At 41.0% G+C, this 25120-nt stretch overlaps 1 protein-coding gene across 1 annotated transcript in view; it reads left to right on the top strand.

Moving 5' to 3' along the window:
• The window catches only part of LOC137618792 (centromere protein I-like), an 87886-nt gene that overhangs the window by 38551 nt on the left and 24215 nt on the right, over window positions 1-25120 (top strand). Inside the window, exons 5-11 of the mRNA XM_068348988.1 lie at window positions 2150-2277; window positions 3214-3403; window positions 5697-5806; window positions 8305-8468; window positions 11033-11193; window positions 14602-14788; window positions 15635-15795. Of these exons, the coding sequence (XP_068205089.1) occupies window positions 2150-2277; window positions 3214-3403; window positions 5697-5806; window positions 8305-8468; window positions 11033-11193; window positions 14602-14788; window positions 15635-15795 (1101 nt within the window). The remainder of the gene's footprint in view (window positions 1-2149; window positions 2278-3213; window positions 3404-5696; window positions 5807-8304; window positions 8469-11032; window positions 11194-14601; window positions 14789-15634; window positions 15796-25120) is intronic.

The following is a 25120-nucleotide window of genomic DNA, read 5'->3' on the forward strand; positions in this document are numbered from 1 at the left end:
ATATCATCCTTCACCTTATCTAGTCACCTAATTCTCTGCCTCCCTTTCGTTTTTTCCTACCCAAGCCCCACCATCCATCCTCACCACGTGTCCACACCGTCTCAGTTGTGACACTTATCACCTCTGTAATGTTTATTACACCTGCCATTCTTCTTATTTCATCATTACCCAGTTTTTCAAGCTTTTCGTCTTAAGACGAGTGCGTGATACCGTATATGTAATGTAGAGAAGGCTAGGGAAGCTCGAATGAGGTACTATGGCCAAGTAATAAGGAAGGAAGTGGAAACAATCAAGGGAGATAAGAGTGAGGTGGGACTTGGGAGAAGAAGACGCAAGGAATTGAAATAGACGGAAAGAGTCGACTCGATTGTCCGATCCTGGAATACAGTGGGGTTGATAAGATCGAAAGAAGATGAAGAATGAAAGTACTAGCGGTCTTCTGCTTGGTAGGAGGTTATGTTTTTGCCCTGTTTGTGTGTTTGTTAGTGAACAACTTCCTGGCCGCAATTTTAATCGTAGAGTAATGAAAGTTGCAGGGTTAACTTTTATGTAAAAAGTGGGAAATGAATAAATTTTGTAAGGTCAAAGTCACGGTCAAGCAAAATGTCTAATTCACGTAATCAGCCATAAGTTTGGACATCATTGTCACTGAGACTTCAAACTTGGTTCATATTCAAGTGTATGAAAATTCACTTCAGTTAATACATGTTATCCCTTTTACCCCCAAAAGGACGTACTGGTACGTTTCACAAAACTCATCCCTTTACCCCCATGGACGTACCGGTATGTCCTTGCAAAAGAATGCTATTTAAAATTTTTTTTGCATATTTTTGATAATTTTTTGTGAAAATTCATACATCTTCCAAGAGAATGAGACCAACCTGACCTCTCTATGACAAAAATTAAGGCTATTAGAGCAATTTGAAAAAAATATACTGCAAAATGTGCTGGAAAAAAAATAACCCCTGGGGGTTAAGGGTTGGAAATTTCCAAATAGCCTGGGGGTAAAAGGGTTAAGGTCAAAGGTTAAGGTCGAAATATAAGCTGCCGTGGCGGAGGTCTGCGCTCTACTGAGTACCCCTCTAGTTTAAAGTGTAAATATTAATTAAAGGAAGGACTGGTGCCAAAAGTATAATGAATTACTAATTTCCTCATCATATGGAAACCGTCTAAAACCAGTTAATCGGGAATGAAGAAGTGTTTTGTAATCCGAAAATACCATAGTTCTAGTCATTTTTTTTATAAACCAGTCCGAAATTTTCACACATTCCATACAGAATGTCCTGAACTTACAAACTTAAGGGGTTCCAAGAAGCTGTTTGGAACATGCCTACGATTTTCAGCTGCAAAAATCAACCTTATATCATTATATTATCATCAGCCATTTCTAGTCCACTGCAGGATAAAGGCATCAGGGATGTTCTTTCACACGTGGTGCGTTTATGGTCATTCCATGCCTGTCTGTACCCGCAAATTTTCTTAGCTAATCCGACGTCTTCTCTTCCTTCCCCGCGCTTCTTTTCCAATCACTAGGGGCCCATTCTGTTATTCTTAATGTCCATCTATTATCTCATTCTCATTACATGTCCTGACCATGTCCAGTTCTTTATCCTAAATGTTAGAATATCCTCTACCCTCTCTTAGTATTCATGTTGCTCTATTCTGTCTCTTAGTTTCATTCCCATCATTATTCTTTCCATAGCTCTTTGAGTTGTAACAAGCTCATGTTCTAAGTCTTTTTTAGGCTCCAAGATTCTGATGCATAAGTTAATACGAGGAGAAGGACCATCTGATTAAATACATTTCTTTTACAGAAAGTGTCATTTTACTTTTCATAATCTCATTTTGTTTACCAGAAGCTCTCCATCTTTATTTAGGCTACTGTATACAGTAATGTATTTGGTTTTAAAGATCTTGTATGTTTTAAAAGATTTTCTCAATTTTTTTTCTTATTACTAATATTGTTTCTGTTGTTGTTATATTCGATGCTACAATGCTAAGTTGAAAGCAGTCCCGTACTATACGATACAAAAATTACACATACTGTACGTGAAACGCACCATTTAATAGAAAATAATATCCAATGAAAGAAAACATTCCAATTCCAGTACTGTATTAACCTAACTCACCACGAATCTCCTCTCCGCAGACTCTCCTGTCGTGCAAGATTCTCGGGTACATGACGAGGCTGGAGGACGTGACAGCGTGGCGGGCGAACATCCTAATGCATCTGAAGGAAAAGCCTGGATTCTTTGACAAAGTGTCGCAGCTGTTGAGGTATTTCCCGGCCGCACTTTTTCTCTCGGACAGCGAGTTCGTATTTTACGAGACTCGCTGCCACTTTTAACACGTCATTCGTGGCTGGGTACTTCGTGTTTTTTTTTTTAATGCATGAACATGCCTACATTTTATATGCACATATGTATGCATGCACCATCTGTTTTTATGTTGAACAGGCCAACATAAGTCTGTCTTTGTAGTTTATATATGAAAGATCTATTTTAATGTTATTGTTCTTAGAATATTTTATTTTAATTGTTTATTACTTCTCGTGTAATTTATTTATTTCTTTATTTCATTTCCTCAGTGGGCTACATTTCCTGTTGAAGCTCTTGGGCTTATAGCATCCTACTTTTCCATCTATGGTTGTAGGTTAGCTAGTAATAATAATAATATTAATACTGTTCAAGTAAATACATAAATACAGATTCAGGTGTTAGTCCTTTTTTTTTTTTTTTTTTTTTAGAAATCTGCAATTGGTTATAAGAGTTAGACTGTAAAAAGATTATTAATGATTTTAAAAAGTCAAGTCATGTGAATAACTATACTGTATATAGTAGATTATACAACCATCATTTAACCCTTTTACCCCCAAAGGACGTACTGGTACGTTTCACAAAACCCATCCCTTTACCCCCATGGATGTATTGGTACGTCCTTGCAAAAAAAGGCTATAAAAATTATTTTTTTCATAATTTTGATAATTTTTTGAAAAAATTCAGGCATTTTCCAAGAGAATGAGACCAACCTCACCTCTCTATGACAAAAAATAAGGCTGTTAGAGCAATTTAAAAAAAAATATACTGCAAAATGTGCTGGGAAAAAAATAACCCCCTGGGGGTTAAGGGTTGGAAATTTCCAAAGAGCCTGGGGGTTAAAGGGTTAAAACATTACACCTATATTTAGAATAATGTCTCCATTTCTCTCCTTCAGGGTTTACCAGTTATTCAGACCCGACTTGGTTTACGGAAAGCTCTCCTACAAGAATTTCACTCGGACTTCCCCCAGGGTCCTCAAGCGAGGCATGCTGGCCTTGAGGGCGAGACTGGAGGACAGCGAGTTGCTGCAAGGGACGGCATCCTCCGATGGGGACATCTGGGGTGGCATAAATAAAGTTGAAAGGGTTGGTAGTTCGATGTTCTCTTTTGAATCTTAGGTACATTATGGTTGTTAGATTTGTAAGATACTGTGCAGTTCCGGTAGGCCCTGCTGCTTCCTCTGGTCGCCTTGGTGACTGCTGAGATAGTGGCATCGGGGGATCCATTTGTGGTGGATAACGGGGGAGGGTGGGCTATATCAGGATGCTATAAGCCCAAGGGCTCAAACAGAGAAAATAGCCCAGAGAGGAAAGGAAATAAGGAAACGGGCAAAATAGCATGCCTGAGTGTAATCTCAAGCAAGAGAACTCTAACCCAAGACAGTGGAAGACCATGGTACAGAGGCTATGGCACTGCCCAAGACTAGAGAACAATGGATTGATTTTAGAGTGTCCTTCTCCTAGAAGAGCTGCTTACCATAGCTAAAAAGTCTCTTCTACCCTTACCAAGAGGAAAGTAGCCACTGAACAATTACAGTGCAGTAGTTAACCCCTTGAGTGAAGAAGAATTTTTCCTTTATCTCAGTGTTATCTGGTATATGAGGAAAGAGATAAATGTGTAAAGAATAAAGCAGACTTAACCCTTTTTCCCCCAAAGGACGTACTGGTACGTTTCACAAAACTCATCCCTTTACCCCCATGGACGTACCGGTACGTCCTTGCAAAAAAATGCTATAAAATTTTTTTTTTTCATATTTTTGATGATTTTTTGAGAAACTTCAGGCATTTTCCAAGAGAATGAGACCAACCTGACCTCTCTATGATGAAAATTAAGGCTGTTAGAGCAATTTAAGAAAAATACACTGCAAAATTTGCTGGGGAAAAAATAACCCCCTGGGGGTTAAGGGTTGGAAATTTCCAAATAGCCTGGGGGTAAAAGGGTTAAGTGTTTGCATAGGCAAAGGAAAAATCATCTGTAATCTGAGAGGGATCCAATGTAATACTATCTGGGCAGTCAAAGGACCTAGTAACACTAGAAGTAGTGGTAAATGAGGTCTGTGGTATTCAAGATTTCCTATTTCTAGTGGGAATACTATGAAAAACTCTTTGTATACTCCTTGGCAAGCCTATTGAATTCCTATGCACTTTGTACGAATGAAGAGGTCGTAAATTTCTTCTAAAATTGTAATGTTTAGGGTATGTATAATGGAAGAAGGTATATTAGATATCTCAAACATACAGCAAAAATTGTAAGCCCAACTTGATAATTAATTTTTGTATTCTTGAACCTTCTACATACATCATACATATACCAAGGTACTTCCCCCAATTTTGGGGGGTAGCCGACATCAACAAATGAAACAAAACAAAAAGGGGACCTCTACTCTCTACGTTCCTTCCAGCCTAACAAGGGACTCAACCTTCTACTCAAAATATTTACATAACTTGTTTGCAACCGTCACGCGTAAGGTATCATCTCGACCGATCTATCTTTACCTTGGAGTTTATTTCAATAGTTATTTTCTTTCTTGAGATTTTCATCTCACGAGCACAGCTCCACTTCATGTCAAGGAACGACTTTAACTCTGGTGTTTAGACCGGTCTGCAGAAGCTCATGGTCTGGTTTCTGGTTTTTGAAACTAAAAGATTCACCTTGGTCATACAGGAATAATTTGTTTGATTCTCAAATATTTAGATACCTTGTTATCATACATACATATACCAAGGCACTTCCCCCAATTTTGGGGGGGTAGCTGACATCAAACAAATGAGAAAAAAAAGGGGACCTTTCCTCTCTACGTTCCTCCCAGCCTGACGAGGGACTCAACCGAGTTCGGCTGGTACTGCTAGGGTGCCACAGCCCACCCTCCCCCGTTATCCACCACGAATGAAGCTTCTTAACGCTGAATCCCCTACTGCAACTACCTCCGCGGTCGCTTTCGGAGGAAGCAGCAGGGCCTACCGGAACTGCGTCACAATCGCTTCCCACTCATTCCTATTTCTAGCACGCTCTCTTGCCTCTCTCACATTTATCCTCCTATCACCCAGAGCTTTCTTCACTCCATCCATCCACCCAAACCTTGGCCTTCCTCTTGTACTTCTCCCATCAACTCTTGCATTCATCACCTTTTTTTGCAGACAGCCATTTTCCATTCTCTCAACACAGCCAAACCACCCTTGACCTTCCTCTTGTACTTCTCCCATCAACACTTGCATTCATCACCTTTTTTTAGCAGACAGCCATTTTCCATTCTTTCAACACGGCCAAACCACCTTATTATATTTTTAGGAATTGTTGCATGTGCCAGATTTCAGACTTTGTGAGTTATCTTGATGTCTTTTGGTATCTTAAACCTTCGTGCATTTTTGTTCCATGCAGCCTAACCCGCACCAGCGTCAAACAGCCGTCCCGAGGCCGGACAACACGTACTATCCGGGAACGATGGAAGAGAAGACCGACGATAAGGTCTTTGTGTCTCAGTACAGAAGGTAAGGATGGTGCCCTTTTAGCTTGGAAAAGTTTCCTGATCGCTGATTGGTTGGACGAGATCATTCTAACCAATCAGATAGCAGGACACTTTAACGAGCTAAGAGAGCACCGCTGCGAGTCAGTGCAAATGCGCCTCGTTAAAAAAAATTGAGTGTAGGGCACACTTTTCTGTATAATTTCTCTTCCCCTTTTTTATTGGTCTTATATTTCATATATGAAAGATTTATTTTAATGTTGTTCTTAAGATATTTTAATTGTACATTACTTCTCTTGTAGTTTAATCATTTACTCGTTTCCTTTCCTCACTGGGCTATTTTTCCTTGTTGGAGCCCTTGGGCTTTATAGCATCCTGCTTTTTTCCAACTAGGATTGTAGCTTAGGTTGTAATGATAATAATAATAATAATAATAATAATAGTAATAATAATAATAATAATAATAATCTGGCATTGACTTCATTTCTGTCCTCTGGGTCGTTTCCCTTTCTTAAAATGTGTCCTTTCCAGTTTTTCTGTCTTCTCTTTATTGTTGTAATTAGCGTTCTCTCTTCTCCAACTATTCTCAGTACTTCTTTATTCGTCTTTCAATCTCTCCTCCTCCGTATCCACTTTTCAAACGTTTCCAGATGTTTCTTGTCTGTTGGAGAGTTATAAAAAGAAAAAAAAAATGTGGGAAATTCATGAACTCAAGGTGGAATCTCATATTTTGATAGAATTCATTCAATACTTCACAATATATTGCATTTTATATATCTACTAACCATGAATAAAAACCAAAATTAAGGACCGAATCTAGTAAGGGCCGGGGTCAGAGAAAATGTCCAAAAATTTTCGTTGTCAGATTTTGTGTTAGACTGCAGCATAGAGTCGTTTTATGGGTATATATGTGGTCTTCGCATATTTTCGCTCTCCGACTAAAATTAGGGAATATTTATATGTGTATAACAAAATGGATGTGTTTATAACGTGTCATTTGTATAATCACATTGTATTTTATGACGTAATAGGACGAGCGATATATTTAAACATTAAAATGTGCTTGGCTATACGCATGTGATGCTGACTCAGCTTTTTCAAGTAATTCACTGTTTCGGTTTATACTCATTGCAATCTAATTTCTCTCTTTCTTGTTTTGTTATAATTTTTATAGTTTATATAGGAAATATTTATTTTAATGTTGTTGCTATTCTTAAAATATTTTATTTTTCCTTTTTTTTTTTTCCTTTCCTCACAGCTATTTTTCCTGTTGGGGCCCCCCTGGGCTTATAGCCTCCTGCTTTTCCAACTAGGGTTGTAGCTTAGCAAGTAGATTAGAAAAGTAGGAATTGCACTTTCATCTTTTTCCATTTCCATTTTAATACGACCTTTCTCGCGACACTTTTCGTCAGCCTACAAAACTGCAAAGGAAAAGACTAAATATTATGTATACCATTAAATTGTACGTCTGTCTTTCATTCCCTGCTTTTTCTTGCTTCCATTCCATTTTAGTGGTTTTATATATCATTGACTTTCATTTTTTTTTTAACCCTTTTACCCCCAGGCTATTTAGAACTTTCCAACCCTTAACCCCAAGGGGTTATTTTTTTCCCAGCACATTTTGCTGTATATTTTTTTTGAATTGCTCTAACAGCCTTAATTTTTGTCATAGAGAGGTCAGGTTAGTCTCATTCTCTTGGAAAATGCCTGAATTTTCTCAAAAGATTATCAAAAATATGAAAACAAAAATTTTATAGCATTTTTTTGCAAGGACGTACCGGTACGTCCATGGGGGTAAAGGGATGGCTTTTGTGAAACGTACCAGTACGTCCTTTGGGGGTAAAAGGGTTAACTTCATTTCAGCTTAGGTTTTTTTTCTTTTCTCCGCCACTCGTAATGTAATCCGTATGTGTGCCTCGAAGGAGTGAGTTCTCAAAACAGACACTGTTGTCACACTAGATCGCCCCTTTCCGACCTTCCCCCCTTCCCAAACCATATACACAACCCCTTCGTTGTTGATAGTACGATTGCGTTGAACATTTTTATTGAAAAATTAACATTAGCGATAATTATGAACTTAAACAAATAAAGTGTGGGTGATTTTATCTAACTGCCAGAGAATGGAGTGATATTGCGAAATGTGGGAGTTTCAAAATGAGGGAGACCCTCTCAAGATGCGGGAGTATTGGTAGGTCTGTTTTATAGTCCATGTTTCAGAACTGTGCAATGCTACACTCCACATGAAACTTTTTGCGAATCTTTTCTTCAGTACTAGAAACTTTTTATGAATCTTTTCTTGAGTTCTGGAAACTTTTTACGAATCTTTTCTCCAGTCCCAGAAACTTTTTGCAAATCTTTTATTCAGTCCCAGAAACCTTTTGCAAATCTTTTCTTTAGTTCCGGAAACTTTTTACAAATCTTTTCTCCTGTTCCAATATACAAGGAATTTTCCTCCCGCCAAATGCTATATCTCCTCCAGCAGGTTCCTCGACGGTAAAGTGACCATCCGAATTTCTGTTCTAGGTTCGAGGATCTCGCTAACGGTATCCACCAGTGGAAGTCTTGGAAATGGCCCAACAACCCGTCGACGCATCTCGCCTCTCCCATCATCATCCCGCTCTTCAGACCCGACGACCTGACCGTTTTGATCACCCTGACGAACTGGCTGCAGGTCGCTTTGAGAACAGGTACCCAAACTTAGTTGTTTTGTCCATGGGTTCGAGAAATTTGAAGTTCAAGAAAGAATTGTTGTTATTAGTATTATTACCTCTGCCAACGAAGTTAGAAGGAAGTTATGTTTTGTGAACAGCTTCCTGGCCACAATTTTAATCGTAGAGTAATGAAACTTGCAGGGATTAACTATTATGTAAAAAACTGGAAATGATTACATTTTGGAAGGCAAAGGTCTTCGCTCTACTGAGTGCACCTCTAGTTATTATTATTATTATTATTAAATGGAGTGAAGGAAGCTCTGGGTGATAGGAGGATAGATGTGAGAGAGGCAAGAGAGCGTGCTAGAAATAGGAATGAATGGCGAGCGATTGTGACGCAGTTCCGGTAGGCCCTGCTGCTGCCTTAGATGACCGCGGAGGTAGCAGTAGTAGGGGACTCAGCATTATGAAGCTTCATCTGTGGTGGATAACAGGGGAGGGTGAGCTGTGGCACCCTAGCAGTACCAGCTGAACTCGGTTGAGTCCCTTGTCACGCTGGGAGGAACGTAGAGAGTAGAGGTCCCCTTTTTTTGTTTTGTTTCATTTGTTGATGTCTGCTACCCTCCAAAATTGGGGGAAGTGCCTTGGTATATATATGTTTGTATGTATTATTATTATTACTAGCTAAGCTATAACCCTATTTGAAAAAGCAAGATGCTATTATTCTAAGGGCTTCAATAGGGAAAAATAGCCCAGTGAGGAAAGGAAACAAGGATATAAATAAACTATAAGAGAAGTAATGAACAAAATCAAAATGAAATATTTTAAGAACAGTAACATCATTAAAGTAGATAATTCATATATAAATTATAAAAAACCAAGAGGAAAAGAAATAAGACAGAATAGTGTGCCTGATTGTACCCTCAAGCAAGAGAACTCTAACCCAAGACAATGGAAGAAGACCATGATTGAATGAGAATGATCTGCTTAAATTGGTCATGGTCTTCCATTGTCTTGGGTTAGAGTTCTCTTGCTTGAGGGTACACTCGGGCACACTATTCTATCATATTTATCTTCCTCTTGTTATGTTAAAGTTTTTATAGTTATATATGAAAGATCTATTTTAATGGTATTACTGTTCTTAAGACATTTTTATATTGTTCATTACTTCTCTTATATTTTATTTCCTTATTTCCTTTCCTCACTGGGCTATTTTTCCCTGTTGGAGCCCTTATGTTTATAGCATCCTGCTTTTCCAACTAGGGCTGTAGCTTAGCTGCTACTACTACTACTACTACTACTACTACTACTACTACTACTACTACTACTACTACTGTAGTAAAATAATAATAAAATAATGATAATAATAACAATAATAATAAAAGATCTATAGGTTCTCCCAAATCCCCCATCACAAGAATGGTGAGGTTGCAGACACTAAAGGAACTAACGAGCTGGAGCGGTATTGAACCCTACCAGAATGCAGTACAGTACTATCCTTCATTTTCGTATCTTGTTTTCCCTGTTACGTTTCCCACCAGTTCTTCCATTTATACATTTTCTCTGGTGGTAGTGTTTTATAGTTAGTCAAAGTCCTTAACTTCGTACGTCCATATCACAGCTTCATTGTTTATTATTCTTCCTTGAACTGACCACTTTTGAGAGAATCTCCAATTCTATACGATTCCCCCATCCCGTTGAGCACTTGTCATTATGACTAGCTAAGCTACAATCCTAGTTGGAAAAGCAGGATGCTGTAAGCCCAAGGGTTCCAGTAGGGAATATAGCCCAGTGAGGAAAGGAGATAGGGAAACAAAAAGAAATGGGGTGCCTGAGTGTACCCTCAAGCAAGGGAACTCTAACTAGAGACAGTGCAAGACCATGGGACAGAGGCTGTGGCACTACCCAAGACCAGAGAACAATGGTTTGAATCGGAGTGTTCTTCTCCTAGAAGAGCTGCTTACCAATAGGTTGATTTTGGAGTGTCACATTAGCCAATTCTGAGCTGTTAAATAGATCAAAACATCATAGATTGGTAGATATATGTAAGTGATGACAGGTTTGTCGTGCTCACCTCTGGTAAAGTGACCCACGTACCGTAACGCTTGAAATGGGAGGAAGTGATCTGCCGTGGACCTTTGGAATGTAGCTATATTGTTGTTCTCCATCTGTTGTGTCTGGGACATTTGAAGACCATAAACGGTTACTGAAGAATTAGTTTTTTCAGGTTGTGGTTTTTTTTGCACATTTTCTAGAAAATATATCATTTATTCATTCATTTGAGATTGTCTGGCCTTATGCAAAACATGGGCTCTACCGTTGGCAGCCCGCAAGTGAATTTAATCGAAATATAACTGGTTTTCTCTCAAATAGTTTTTGATTTTCACCGTTACCAGCCAGCGCAGTATTAGACCACAGTAAATACTTTTTTTTAAATGGTTCAAACGATACCCAATTGGATAGATAGACTACGCAGGTAGTAACGCTCTCTTTACTTTGGTTGGTTAGTTATAAATACTTTTCAATATATTCAGTAGCTTCCAATTTTCATAATTTACATCTTAACTTACCATACTCTTTCTTCTCTCTCTCTTTTCCAGAGCTGATCGAAGGTCTCGGTAACCCGAGCAAAGAGAGGTGCGAGCGTTTGCTGAAGGCCGTCCTCTCCCTGGTTAAGGAGACCGGATCCCAGATTCCCATCGTGAACAACTTCCTCTTTGACTTTATCGGCGTTTGGGATCAGAAATCGAACTTCTCCCTGGTAAGTATCGTGACGTGGTAGGTTTAAAGGTTAGGAGGCCGCTCATGGATGGCCGAGGTAAGGGAGACCGACAAGGCCCTGGTTAGGAGGACAGTGCCCTAGAGACTGTGCATACATACATAGGATCAGCCTCCAAGCCCCTTCTCCACCCAAGCAAGGGCCGGGCAGTGGCTGCTGATGACTCAGCCGGTAGATGTATAGTCTCCTCCAAACCCCTCATCATCCTTAGCTCACAAGGATGGTGAGGTTACAGATACTACAATAATCTAGTCAAAGTGGTTTAATTTGGCTCACAAGTTCTGCTTCACTCGAGAGAAATACAGTTTCTCTCGTTCAAACTTTCCGTTGAGGAACACGAAGTCAGATTTCCGTGACATTTATTCGCCTAAAAGGTTATCAAACTTCACTGTGGATTCCAGTTAAGTTGAATAGCTTAAGAGTAAGATCATTTATACATTCTCAACATCCAAACAACATACAGGACGGAATTATCACATTTTTATGGCATGTTTGACGTACTACCTCAATACAATGTATACAATCTGTTTTGTTTACTGTATAATAAATGTTTTTTAAATGTTTCTTATCATGCCAGAACTCTTCAACCATTCATCGCAGCTGCTTCAAGTACATTTCTTTAATATTTGAGAAGTCTTAGAAACTTAGAGATTTATTTTGGTCTTACACGTACACTTTTTTGCAAGGGTTAAAAGTGCATCGTCAAATCCTCAGAGTTAACCCTTTTACCCCAGGCTATTTGGAAATTTCCAACCCTTAACCCCCAAGGGTTATTTTTTATTCAAGCACATTTTGCAGTATATATTTTTCAAATTGCCCTAACAGCCTTAATTTTTGTCATAGAGAGGTCAGGTTGGTCTCATTCTCTTGGAAAATGCCTGAATTTTTTCAAAAAATGATAAAAAAAAAAAAAAATTGTAAATAGCATTTTTTTGCAGGGACGTACCAGTACGTCCATGGGGGTAAAGGGATGTGTTTTGTGAAACGTACCAGTACGTCCTTTGGGGGTAAAAGGGTTAAGAACCAGTTTTTATTTTCACTTGGTTCTTGAAATACCTTTGGATGTTATTATTACTAGCTAAGCTACAACCCTAGTTGGAGAAAAAGGATGATATAAGCCCTATAAGGACTCCAACAAGGAAGATAGCCCAGTGAGGAAATGAAATAAGGAAACAGATAGAATAGCGTGAGTGTACCCTCAAGCAAGAGAACTCTTAACCCAAAGTCAGTGGAAGACCATGGTACAAAGGCTATGGCACCACTTAAGACTAGAGAACAATGGTTTAATTTTGGAGTGTCCTTCTCTTAGAAGAGCTGTTTACCATAGCTAGAGAGTCTTGTACCCTTACCAAGTGTCAACTTTTTGCTCAATTTCTTTTGCAATTAAAGAACTCTTCCGCTAACGATATGAAGACTGTGCAAGACTTAACTATGTTAGTCTTGCAAATACATTTTCACCTGTGATAGGAGGATAGATGTGAGCGAGGCAAGAGAGCGTGCTAGAAATAGGAATGAATGGCAAGCGATTGTGACGCAGTTCCGGTAGGCCCTGCTGCTTCCTCCGGTGCCTTAGATGACCGCGGAGGTAGCAGCAGTAGGGGATTCAGCATTATGAAGCTTCATCTGTGGTGGATAATGTGGGAGGGTGGGCTGTGGCACCCTAGCAATACCAGCTGAACTTGGTTGAGTCCCTTGTTAGGCTGGAGGAACGTAGAGAGTAGAGGTCCCCTTTTTTGTTTTGTTTCATTTGTTGATGTCGGTTACCCCCTAAAATTTGGGGAAGTGCCTTGGTATATGTATGTATGTATGTATCTTTTTTTAAAAAAAAAAAAGCCGGAGACGACAGTCTAAATAGCACGATGTGGATTGTACATTCCTTTTCCCCACACATACCTCGTTTTTTTCATCTGAGAACCAAGGCAGTTTGAAATGATGCTCTGTTATCTTATATCTCCTATTGTCTTGATAGCTAGTTTGCTCTTTTAAAAACAGCTGGAATGCACAGAAAAAGCTTCCAGGTCCTTAGAACAGCCTTGTTAGGCTGGAGGAACGTAGAGAGTAGAGGTCCCCTTTTTTGTTTGTTTCATTTGTTGATGTCGGCTACCCCCCAAAATTGGGGGAAGTACCTTGGTATATGTATGTATGTATTATTATTATTACTAGCCAAGCTACAACCCTAGTTGGAAAAGCAAGATGCTATAAGCCCAAGGGCTCCAACAGGGAAATATAGCCCAGTGAGGAAAGGATAAATAAATGATGAGAATAAATTTACAATATATCATTCTAAAAACAGTAACTGCGTCAAAACAGATATGTCCTATATAAACTATTAACAATGTCAAAAACAGATATGTCATATATAAACTGTAAAAAGACTCATATCAGCCTGGTCAACATAAAAACATTTGCTCCAACTTTGAATTTTAGAAGTACGTTCATACTTTATTGTATTATTATGACTTTTATATGTGAATGTGATACCTGACGGGATACGTTGGATCATCTACATAGATTTAGTACCGATTTATTCTCTCCTTTTCTTTTTTCCTTTATTTATTGCCATTTCTATGCTTTATGCTTTTCCTTTCATTCCTCTCTAATGTAAATACATAAATGCATATTTTTTTTTTCCTTTCTGCTCATCATAGTTACATCACCTTATCAACGGGCAATTGCTTATACACTAAGCCCTTCTGTTTGATTACCTTTGAGTATCTCCTTGCTTGATACATGCAGTGGAAGAAATTTAAGAACAATTGAAGAGAAAGGAGAATGTCTACCTCGTTCCCCTTTGACTCCGACACATGTACGACCACTTTTGGAATTCGAGTAGTATCTGCCTTTTAAAATAGCAAATGCACTCTAATTATTAATGGAGTTGTCTGTCTTATAACCTCTTTTCATTATGACTTGGAGTAGAATTTGCCATTTGAAAAAGAGAATACATACATACATACATATACCAAGGCACTTCCCCCAATTTTAAGGGGTAGCCGACATCAAATAAATGCAACAAAAAAGGGGACGTCTCCTCTATACGTTCCTCCCAGCCTGACAAGGGACTCAACCAAGTTCGGCTGGTATTGCTAGGGTGGCACAGCCCACCCTCCCACATTATCCACCACAGATGAAGCTTCATAATGCTGAATCCCCTACTACTGCTACCTCCGCAGTCATCCAAGGCACCGGAGGAAGCAGCAGGGCCTACCGGAACTGCGTCACAGTCACTCAGCATTCATTCCTATTTCTAGCACGCTCTCTCGCCTCTCTCACATCTATCATACATTCTAATTATTAAAAAAGCATCTATTCTGTAATCTCTTTTCATTATGACTTAGGGTAGAATTTGCCATTTGAAAAAGATCTAATCAATGTTAAATTCCGTTTCAGATTCTGTCGTTGATGGAACACGTCTCGTACACGTCCGCCGAGTTCTTCTCCCTCACGTACTTGAAACTGGTCGTGGAACTCCTGGACAATGCCTCAATGGTCAAGTGGTGTAAGGTGGTCGAGTCTATCAAGAACATGGCCTGCGTCTGGGCCGTGAGAGCCTGGGAAGAACACTCGGGAACGCAAGGTGACCTCTGCTCTCTCCGTTGAAGTGCCACTCTGCCTTCTGCTGTTTTTATTTTTCTGTTCTTTGTCTTTTAAGATTTGAGACAAATGTTAAGATGTTTTCATATTCCTCTAGCTGATTTTCAAAGCTTCCTACTGTTTTAACCCTTTTACCCCCAGGCTGTTTTGAACTTTCCAACCCTTAACCCCAGGGGTTATTTTTTTTCAAGCACATTTTGCAGTATATTTTTTTTTAAAATTGCTCTAACAGCCTTAATTTTCATCAGAGAGAGGTCAGGTTGGTCTCATTCTCTTGGAAAATGCCTGAAGTTTTTCAAAAAAAGTATCAAAAATATACAAAAAAATAGCATTTTTTTTGCAAGGACGTACCGGTATGTCCATGGGGGTAAAGGGATGAGTTTTGTGAAACGTACCAGTACGTCCTTTGGGGGTAACAGGGTTAATCTGATAATAATTTTTTTTATTGATACTGTTTATTAATTTTTCTTTTCAATTGTTTAATTGGTGCTACTATATTGTGATTCCTACCCGATTTTTCGGAGGATAGATAGAACATACTTCTTGACACTATTTCAATGTATCCATAAAATGCTTTGTTTACACTGAATCTTTGTTTAGTTGGAAGGGGAATATTACATTATTTGGTTGTTTGCTTTGGTAAGAATCACCCTATAGTAGATTCAAATCCCCATAATGAGGTCGAAACAGAAAATGAGGGTAGGAACCACGACATAGTAGCACCGTTTAATCTTTACTTTTTTTCTTTTCAGTCGATTATCCGGCTTTTCCAGTTGGATCAGTACATGATGTGTTCTTCATCTCTCTCTCTCTCTTTCCTTCTCCACAGAGTACATGGAATGGCCCAGCACAAGCGACAGCTTTTCGGACAGCTCCGTCGTAGGCCTGTGGTATCTCATGACCACAATGGAGAGATTCTTCTACGCGGCGCTTATAGAGTATAACTACCATCCGTTGATCATGCATCAAATCATCGACTTCTTTGTGAAGGTTCGTGGACCGCTACGCTGCATGGCGGACTCCCAAGTTCTTACTTTCCGTTATTCCAAACTTTGGTTTTGTCCTGTAGAAATTTTTGCCGGGATCACTAGAGGTTTAACCCTTTTACCCCCAAAGGACGTACTGGTACGTTTTACAAAAGCCATCCCTTTACCCCCATGGACGTACCAGTACGTCAAAAAAATGCTATTTAAATTTTTTTTTCATATTTTTGATAATTTTTCGAGAAAATTCAGGCATTTTCCAAGAGAATGAGACCAACCTGACCTCTCTATGACAAAAATTAAGGCTGTTAGAGCAATTTAAAAAAAATATACTGCAAAATGTGCTGGGAAAAAAATAACCCCCTGGGGGTTAAGGGTTGGAAATTTCCAAATAGCCTGGGGTAAAAGGGTTAATATACATTTGTAAACGTGTACTGTGTGTGACAAAAACTAAAAAGATTATACAGTTGAAGACAATTTACAGTATGGAACAGAAACAAGAAAGGAAGTACAGTACAGTAGCTATATTTGTAAACGTGTATACAGTGAACCCTCGCTACTTCGCGGTTCGACCATCGCGGATTCACCACTTCGCGGATTTTTTCCATAACCCATAAATATACAGTAATATATATATATATATATATATATATATATATATATGTATGCATGTATTTATGTATATATGTAGGTATGTATATGTGTATACATATAAATATATATATATATATATATATATATACACACACATATATATATATAGATATATATATATATATATATATATATATATATATATATATATATATGTATATATATATATATATATATATATATATATATATATATATATATATATATATATATATATATATACACATATATATACAGTAGGGTCCCGAATTACACGTGTTCTAATTACGCGATTCCTCAATTACGCGATCGATAGTTTTTAAAAATTAATTTTCAATATTAAACTTACCCGATAATCATGTAGCTGTCAACTCCGTTGCCCGACAGAATTCTATGGAGGGATACGCCAGCTATCACAATACTAGAAGGGGGTGTATTTACCAGCGCCACCTGTGGCCAGGTACTCAAGTACTTCTTGTTGACACCTCCTCAATTATTCCTCTGTCGTGCTTCCGGCAAGACGTTCTGGGATACGCTTATGTTCTTGGAGTATTTTCACGACTTTGGTGAAGTATTTCTCTTTGATTTCGGCTGTTGCTTACTGGAAACTTCTATATTAGCTTAGTTAGCTTTTGGAATTAATTTGATTAATTATGGTGACGAGAGAGTATGAACTCTCGTTCACCTTTCAATGGCCGACCCTTCCCTTAGACGGAAGTGTTGGTGTCTAAGAGAGTATAGACTCTCTTTCTTAATTTTGCTTAACAAAAGTTATAGATTTATTTTATATCTCTCCGCCTCTTTTAGGCCTCTTCGATTAACTTCCTTTTATTATAAACTCATTAAAATTAATTTTTATATTTGTTTATATTCGACCTTCCTAATAGTAGGCGGTCTTTTACCGAAGTTAATAAACTTTGAGCCCGTCATTTCGGTTTTACCTGTTAACATATTATGCTATTTCCGCCACAGAGTTTGAAAGAATTTCTTTGATAGTCTCGTACTGTTTTCAAAGTTGAACTAACGTTTTGTTTTGTCTCTGCAGTTGTTGACGTTCAGAACGTTCAACTTGCACTCTATCGTTACGATAGAGAAAGAATGTTCACGGTTTCACGTTGCAGTAAGAGTAACCGTGTCTAGCGTTTTGTTCATTCTTTCTTAACTTAATGGTTTTGATCCTAATAAAGGAACTTTTCAGTTTTTTCCTTTAACAATAATATGTTTTTACGATATATATGATTGGGCTCTTCTCTCAGGTTCTAAGTCAAGAGAGAGAGAGAGAGAGAGAGATAGAGACGGAGGGAGAAAAAGCATTCAAGCCTGCCAGGCGTACGAGTAACGTCGTTATCGTTTTTGCTCTTCTCCCTAGTCTCTTTAGGGGAAGAAACTAAACGTTTCTAGAGTGATCTAGTGTTTAGTCTCTTTCCAGCCACTGAATTATCTTTCATTAGATTTTTCTGTTACATTGTAATTCTGTTTTCGCAATTACTAACTTTGAGAAAGGATAGAATTGCGTATTTCAGGTACAAACCACTTAAAGTTTCGAGTTCAGTGAAATAAGTGCAAACAGAAATCAAAGTGATAAGTGATTAGTGCGTGAGGGTACTTTTGTGCGCGCCAGTCGTCCTCCCAGTCCGGGACCTCTTGCAAGCTCCCAAGCCCAGGGGAGAAGCAATGTCGAAGGGCATAAGGGTTCAGCAGGCCTTGATCGGCGCACAGAAGTATCCTCGGTGGTTGTGGGCGTGTCTTACCGAGACCGTCACTCCCACCCGCAGACGATTGAGCCCTTATTTTGCTCGTCTGCAGAAGAGATTAGGGGAGAAAATAAAGGCAGAGTAACGCTGGTCTCAGGTCTCAAGACCTCTTAAACGTTAAGTCCAGACCTATGCCAGACGTACGAAGTTAAAGTTCACAACCCGAATGCAGTCATTGGGTTAGCTCTGACTCTCCTCAGTCATCAGTTGATTACACTCCGCCTAAGAGGAGTAAGGTTCTGCCGCAACAGATCTCTGCTGTTAAGGCTTTACCTCAGCAGACCTTAGTGTCTGCCGACCCCAAGTTGACTCTACTGCAGTCCATACAGTCACAACTTTCGGTCTTGATGCGTGAGTGTCGGGCTGAGAGTGTTGCGCCTCCGCCTCCGCCTACACTCCCCCCCGCCTATGATCGCTCCGCCTGATCGCAGTACCACCTGCCAGGCGTACGATGTTGTGAACTCTACTACAGTCCATGCAAGCACAGCTTTCGGACTTGATGCGTGAGTGTCGGGCTGAGAGTGTTGCTCCTCCGCCTCCGCCTACACTCCCTCCACCTACACTCGCTCCGCCTGATCGCAGTACCATCTGCCAGGCGTACGATGTTGTGGACTCTTCTACAGTCCATGCAAGCACAGCTTTCGGACTTGATGCGTGAGTGTCGGGCTGAGAGTGTTGCTCCTCCGCCTCCGCCTACACTCCCTCCACCTACACTCGCTCCGCCTGATCGCAGTACCACCTGCCAGGCGTACGATGTTGTGGACTCTACTACAGTCCATGCAAGCACAGCTTTCGGACTTAATGCGTGAGTGTCGGGCTGAGAGTGTTACTCCTCCGCCTCCGCCTACACTCCCTCCGCCTACGCTCGCTCCGCCTGATCGCAGTACCACCTGCCAGGCGTACGATGTTGAGCCACGTGCTGAGTTTGCTGTTCCCTGTGGTGTTCTGCCTCCGCCTTCCTTAAGGCAACCTTTACAATGGGATCAGGAGGATTATACCTCTCTTCCTCCGCCTCCACTTGCTGCTCCACCAGTGATGCAACACTCGGTTGAGGTACAACAACCTCTCCCGTCCATGAGTCAGTCTCCTCAGCTCTCGCTGCAGCGAGCTCAACCCTCCACAAGGCAAGCACCACAACACCTTAGCCTTGCGCCTCAGGAGCCTCAGCTTGCGAGACATTTACCTTGTTCTGCGCAGCCTCTTCCTCATCGCGCTCCGCTCACACCACAGGAACTGGAACTTGCTACTCCGCTTCCGCCAACCGCTCAGCAAGCGCAACCCTTGGGTTCAACCACTCATGCTAGGAGTCAGCCTCCTCCACCCATGCGCCTTCCTTCTGCTTGTCTTTTATTCAGCCTTTGCAGACTGAGCCTCAGGTGTTCCCTCAACGGAGTCTTGAAGAGAAAACCACAACTATTGTTGTTCCAGCTCGTTCTGACTCTGCTGTTCAGCACCCATGCAAGCATGCATAAAGCACTCTAGCACTGGTCATGGAATTTCTGAGAAATGTTAAACGCCATGCACACGCTCTGCTTTCCTTACAGCAGGCTCTGCTTACAGCAGGCTCTGCTTACTACATGCTCAGCATACAGCATGCTCTGCATTCAGCATGCTCTGCATACAACATGCTCTGCATACAGCATGCTCTGCATTCAGCATGCTCTGCATACAACATGCTCTACATACAGCATGCTCTGCATACAGCATACTCTGCATACATCATGCTCTGCATACCTTACCGCATGCTTCTCAACACATCTTGGGTTGTTGCCAACTCACTAGACTGTCAAGCAGTTTCATAACGTTGCCTTCTAGTCTGCTGCTTTTGCACCAGTGAACCCTCACTCAGAGAACTTAGCTTTTCTAGGATAAGGTCCCTGTAGATGAGAAAGTTCTTTTCTCCCTCCTTCTGATATTCCCTTGAGGACTCTGTCATTTGGAGGGAGCCTTTAGCTGCATAACCTCTTATGGACTTTTATTTAAGCATAACATGCTTACAGGGAAGGTAATGGTTCCACTTCAGTCGCTAATCCCGTCTGTTACCACACCTGCTCCCATAGACCTTGAGCTGTGTTGCATGACATGCAGTCCAAGCTTAGTCCTTGTTAGAGGATTTTTTGTTTACGGAGTCAATGTGTCACGGGGAAGACGTTCAACAACCAACAGAAGTGACTTGTTGTGACGCAGTGCGGCAACCTCAGCAACCCGTTAAGGAGTTGTCTGTACGACCCAGACAGTCTAGACAGATTCGGGTTGTCACTGTACTTCCTCGCTTGCCCATGATTGACAGTTTACAGACTGTGCAGCAGTATCATGATCTTGTGTCCGGCTCCGTCAGACGACTGGCTTTTAAGAGCTCCCACAAGTCGTCGCTGTCTGGAGATTTTCAAATGGACTATGGATCTGACCAAGGAACTGGGCCTCCTGGTCAATTTTGAGGAGTCTCAGCTCGTTCCATCCCAGTCCATTGTCTCCTTGGGTATGGATCTTCAGAGTCGAGCTTTTCGGACTTGTCCGTCGGCCCCAAGGATCTTCCAAGCCCTAGAATGCATCCAGAGCATGCTGAGAAGGAACCGATGCTTAGTCAGGCAGTGGATGAGTCTAACAGGGACACTTTCATCGCTGGCCCTGTTCATCGAGTTAGGGAGACTCCACCTCCGCCCCCTTCAGTATCATCTAGCTGCTCACTGGATAAAGGACATGACGCTAGAGACGGTCTCAGTTCCTGTTTCCGAAGAGATGAGGTCTACTCTAACGTGGTGGAAGAACAGCATTCTTCTCAAGGAAGGTCTACCATTGGCTGTTCAGACCCCCGACCACCGTCTCTTCTTGGACGCATCGGACACGGGCTGGGGTGCGACACTGGACGGACAGGAATGCTCGGGAACATGGAATCAGGAGCAAAGGACACTTCACATCTATTGCAAGGAGTTGTTGGCAGTTCATCTGGCCTTGATAAACTTAAGGCTGTTAGAGCAATTTAAAAAAAATATACTGCAAAATGTGCTGGGAAAAAAATAACCCCCTGGGGGTTAAGGGTTGGAAATTTCCAAATAGCCTGGGGTAAAAGGGTTAATATACATTTGTAAACGTGTACTGTGTGTGACAAAAACTAAAAAGATTAAACAGTTGAAGACAATTTACAGTATGGAACAGAAACAAGAAAGGAAGTACAGTACAGTAGCTATATTTGTAAACGTGTATACAGTGAACCCTCGCTACTTCGCGGTTCGACCATCGCGGATTCACCACTTCGCGGATTTTTTCCATAACCCATAAATATACAGTAATATATATATATATATATATATATATATATATATATATATATATATATATATATATATATATATATATATGTATGCATGTATTTATGTATATATGTAGGTATGTATATGTGTATACATATAAATATATATATATATATATATATATATATATACACACACATATATATATATAGATATATATATATATATATATATATATATATATATATATATGTATATATATATATATATATATATATATATATATATATATATATATATATATATATATATATATACATACATATATATACAGTAGGGTCCCGAATTACACGTGTTCTAATTACGCGATTCCTCAATTACGCGATCGATAGTTTTTAAAAATTAATTTTCAATATTAAACTTACCCGATAATCATGTAGCTGTCAACTCCGTTGCCCGACAGAATTCTATGGAGGGATACGCCAGCTATCACAATACTAGAAGGGGGTGTATTTACCAGCGCCACCTGTGGCCAGGTACTCAAGTACTTCTTGTTGACACCTCCTCAATTATTCCTCTGTCGTGCTTCCGGCAAGACGTTCTGGGATACGCTTATGTTCTTGGAGTATTTTCACGACTTTGGTGAAGTATTTCTCTTTGATTTCGGCTGTCGCTTACTGGAAACTTCTATATTAGCTTAGTTAGCTTTTGGAATTAATTTGATTAATTATGGTGACGAGAGAGTATGAACTCTCGTTCACCTTTCAATGGCCGACCCTTCCCTTAGACGGAAGTGTTGGTGTCTAAGAGAGTATAGACTCTCTTTCTTAATTTTGCTTAACAAAAGTTATAGATTTATTTTATATCTCTCCGCCTCTTTTAGGCCTCTTCGATTAACTTCCTTTTATTATAAACTCATTAAAATTAATTTTTATATTTGTTTATATTCGACCTTCCTAATAGTAGGCGGTCTTTTACCGAAGTTAATAAACTTTGAGCCCGTCATTTCGGTTTTACCTGTTAACATATTATGCTATTTCCGCCACAGAGTTTGAAAGAATTTCTTTGATAGTCTCGTACTGTTTTCAAAGTTGAACTAACGTTTTGTTTTGTCTCTGCAGTTGTTGACGTTCAGAACGTTCAACTTGCACTCTATCGTTACGATAGAGAAAGAATGTTCACGGTTTCACGTTGCAGTAAGAGTAACCGTGTCTAGCGTTTTGTTCATTCTTTCTTAACTTAATGGTTTTGATCCTAATAAAGGAACTTTTCAGTTTTTTCCTTTAACAATAATATGTTTTTACGATATATATGATTGGGCTCTTCTCTCAGGTTCTAAGTCAAGAGAGAGAGAGAGAGAGAGAGATAGAGACGGAGGGAGAAAAAGCATTCAAGCCTGCCAGGCGTACGAGTAACGTCGTTATCGTTTTTGCTCTTCTCCCTAGTCTCTTTAGGGGAAGAAACTAAACGTTTCTAGAGTGATCTAGTGTTTAGTCTCTTTCCAGCCACTGAATTATCTTTCATTAGATTTTTCTGTTACATTGTAATTCTGTTTTCGCAATTACTAACTTTGAGAAAGGATAGAATTGCGTATTTCAGGTACAAACCACTTAAAGTTTCGAGTTCAGTGAAATAAGTGCAAACAGAAATCAAAGTGATAAGTGATTAGTGCGTGAGGGTACTTTTGTGCGCGCCAGTCGTCCTCCCAGTCCGGGACCTCTTGCAAGCTCCCAAGCCCAGGGGAGAAGCAATGTCGAAGGGCATAAGGGTTCAGCAGGCCTTGATCGGCGCACAGAAGTATCCTCGGTGGTTGTGGGCGTGTCTTACCGAGACCGTCACTCCCACCCGCAGACGATTGAGCCCTTATTTTGCTCGTCTGCAGAAGAGATTAGGGGAGAAAATAAAGGCAGAGTAACGCTGGTCTCAGGTCTCAAGACCTCTTAAACGTTAAGTCCAGACCTATGCCAGACGTACGAAGTTAAAGTTCACAACCCGAATGCAGTCATTGGGTTAGCTCTGACTCTCCTCAGTCATCAGTTGATTACACTCCGCCTAAGAGGAGTAAGGTTCTGCCGCAACAGATCTCTGCTGTTAAGGCTTTACCTCAGCAGACCTTAGTGTCTGCCGACCCCAAGTTGACTCTACTGCAGTCCATACAGTCACAACTTTCGGTCTTGATGCGTGAGTGTCGGGCTGAGAGTGTTGCGCCTCCGCCTCCGCCTACACTCCCCCCCGCCTATGATCGCTCCGCCTGATCGCAGTACCACCTGCCAGGCGTACGATGTTGTGAACTCTACTACAGTCCATGCAAGCACAGCTTTCGGACTTGATGCGTGAGTGTCGGGCTGAGAGTGTTGCTCCTCCGCCTCCGCCTACACTCCCTCCACCTACACTCGCTCCGCCTGATCGCAGTACCATCTGCCAGGCGTACGATGTTGTGGACTCTTCTACAGTCCATGCAAGCACAGCTTTCGGACTTGATGCGTGAGTGTCGGGCTGAGAGTGTTGCTCCTCCGCCTCCGCCTACACTCCCTCCACCTACACTCGCTCCGCCTGATCGCAGTACCACCTGCCAGGCGTACGATGTTGTGGACTCTACTACAGTCCATGCAAGCACAGCTTTCGGACTTAATGCGTGAGTGTCGGGCTGAGAGTGTTACTCCTCCGCCTCCGCCTACACTCCCTCCGCCTACGCTCGCTCCGCCTGATCGCAGTACCACCTGCCAGGCGTACGATGTTGAGCCACGTGCTGAGTTTGCTGTTCCCTGTGGTGTTCTGCCTCCGCCTTCCTTAAGGCAACCTTTACAATGGGATCAGGAGGATTATACCTCTCTTCCTCCGCCTCCACTTGCTGCTCCACCAGTGATGCAACACTCGGTTGAGGTACAACAACCTCTCCCGTCCATGAGTCAGTCTCCTCAGCTCTCGCTGCAGCGAGCTCAACCCTCCACAAGGCAAGCACCACAACACCTTAGCCTTGCGCCTCAGGAGCCTCAGCTTGCGAGACATTTACCTTGTTCTGCGCAGCCTCTTCCTCATCGCGCTCCGCTCACACCACAGGAACTGGAACTTGCTACTCCGCTTCCGCCAACCGCTCAGCAAGCGCAACCCTTGGGTTCAACCACTCATGCTAGGAGTCAGCCTCCTCCACCCATGTGCCTTCCTTCTGCTTGTCTTTTATTCAGCCTTTGCAGACTGAGCCTCAGGTGTTCCCTCAACGGAGTCTTGAAGAGAAAACCACAACTATTGTTGTTCCAGCTCGTTCTGACTCTGCTGTTCAGCACCCATGCAAGCATGCATAAAGCACTCTAGCACTGGTCATGGAATTTCTGAGAAATGTTAAACGCCATGCACACGCTCTGCTTTCCTTACAGCAGGCTCTGCTTACTACATGCTCAGCATACAGCATGCTCTGCATTCAGCATGCTCTGCATACAACATGCTCTGCATACAGCATGCTCTGCATTCAGCATGCTCTGCATACAACATGCTCTACATACAGCATGCTCTGCATACAGCATACTCTGCATACATCATGCTCTGCATACCTTACCGCATGCTTCTCAACACATCTTGGGTTGTTGCCAACTCACTAGACTGTCAAGCAGTTTCATAACGTTGCCTTCTAGTCTGCTGCTTTTGCACCAGTGAACCCTCACTCAGAGAACTTAGCTTTTCTAGGATAAGGTCCCTG

Source organism: Palaemon carinicauda, chromosome 25 (genome assembly GCF_036898095.1).
Source record: "Palaemon carinicauda isolate YSFRI2023 chromosome 25, ASM3689809v2, whole genome shotgun sequence".
NCBI lineage: Eukaryota > Metazoa > Arthropoda > Malacostraca > Decapoda > Palaemonidae > Palaemon > Palaemon carinicauda.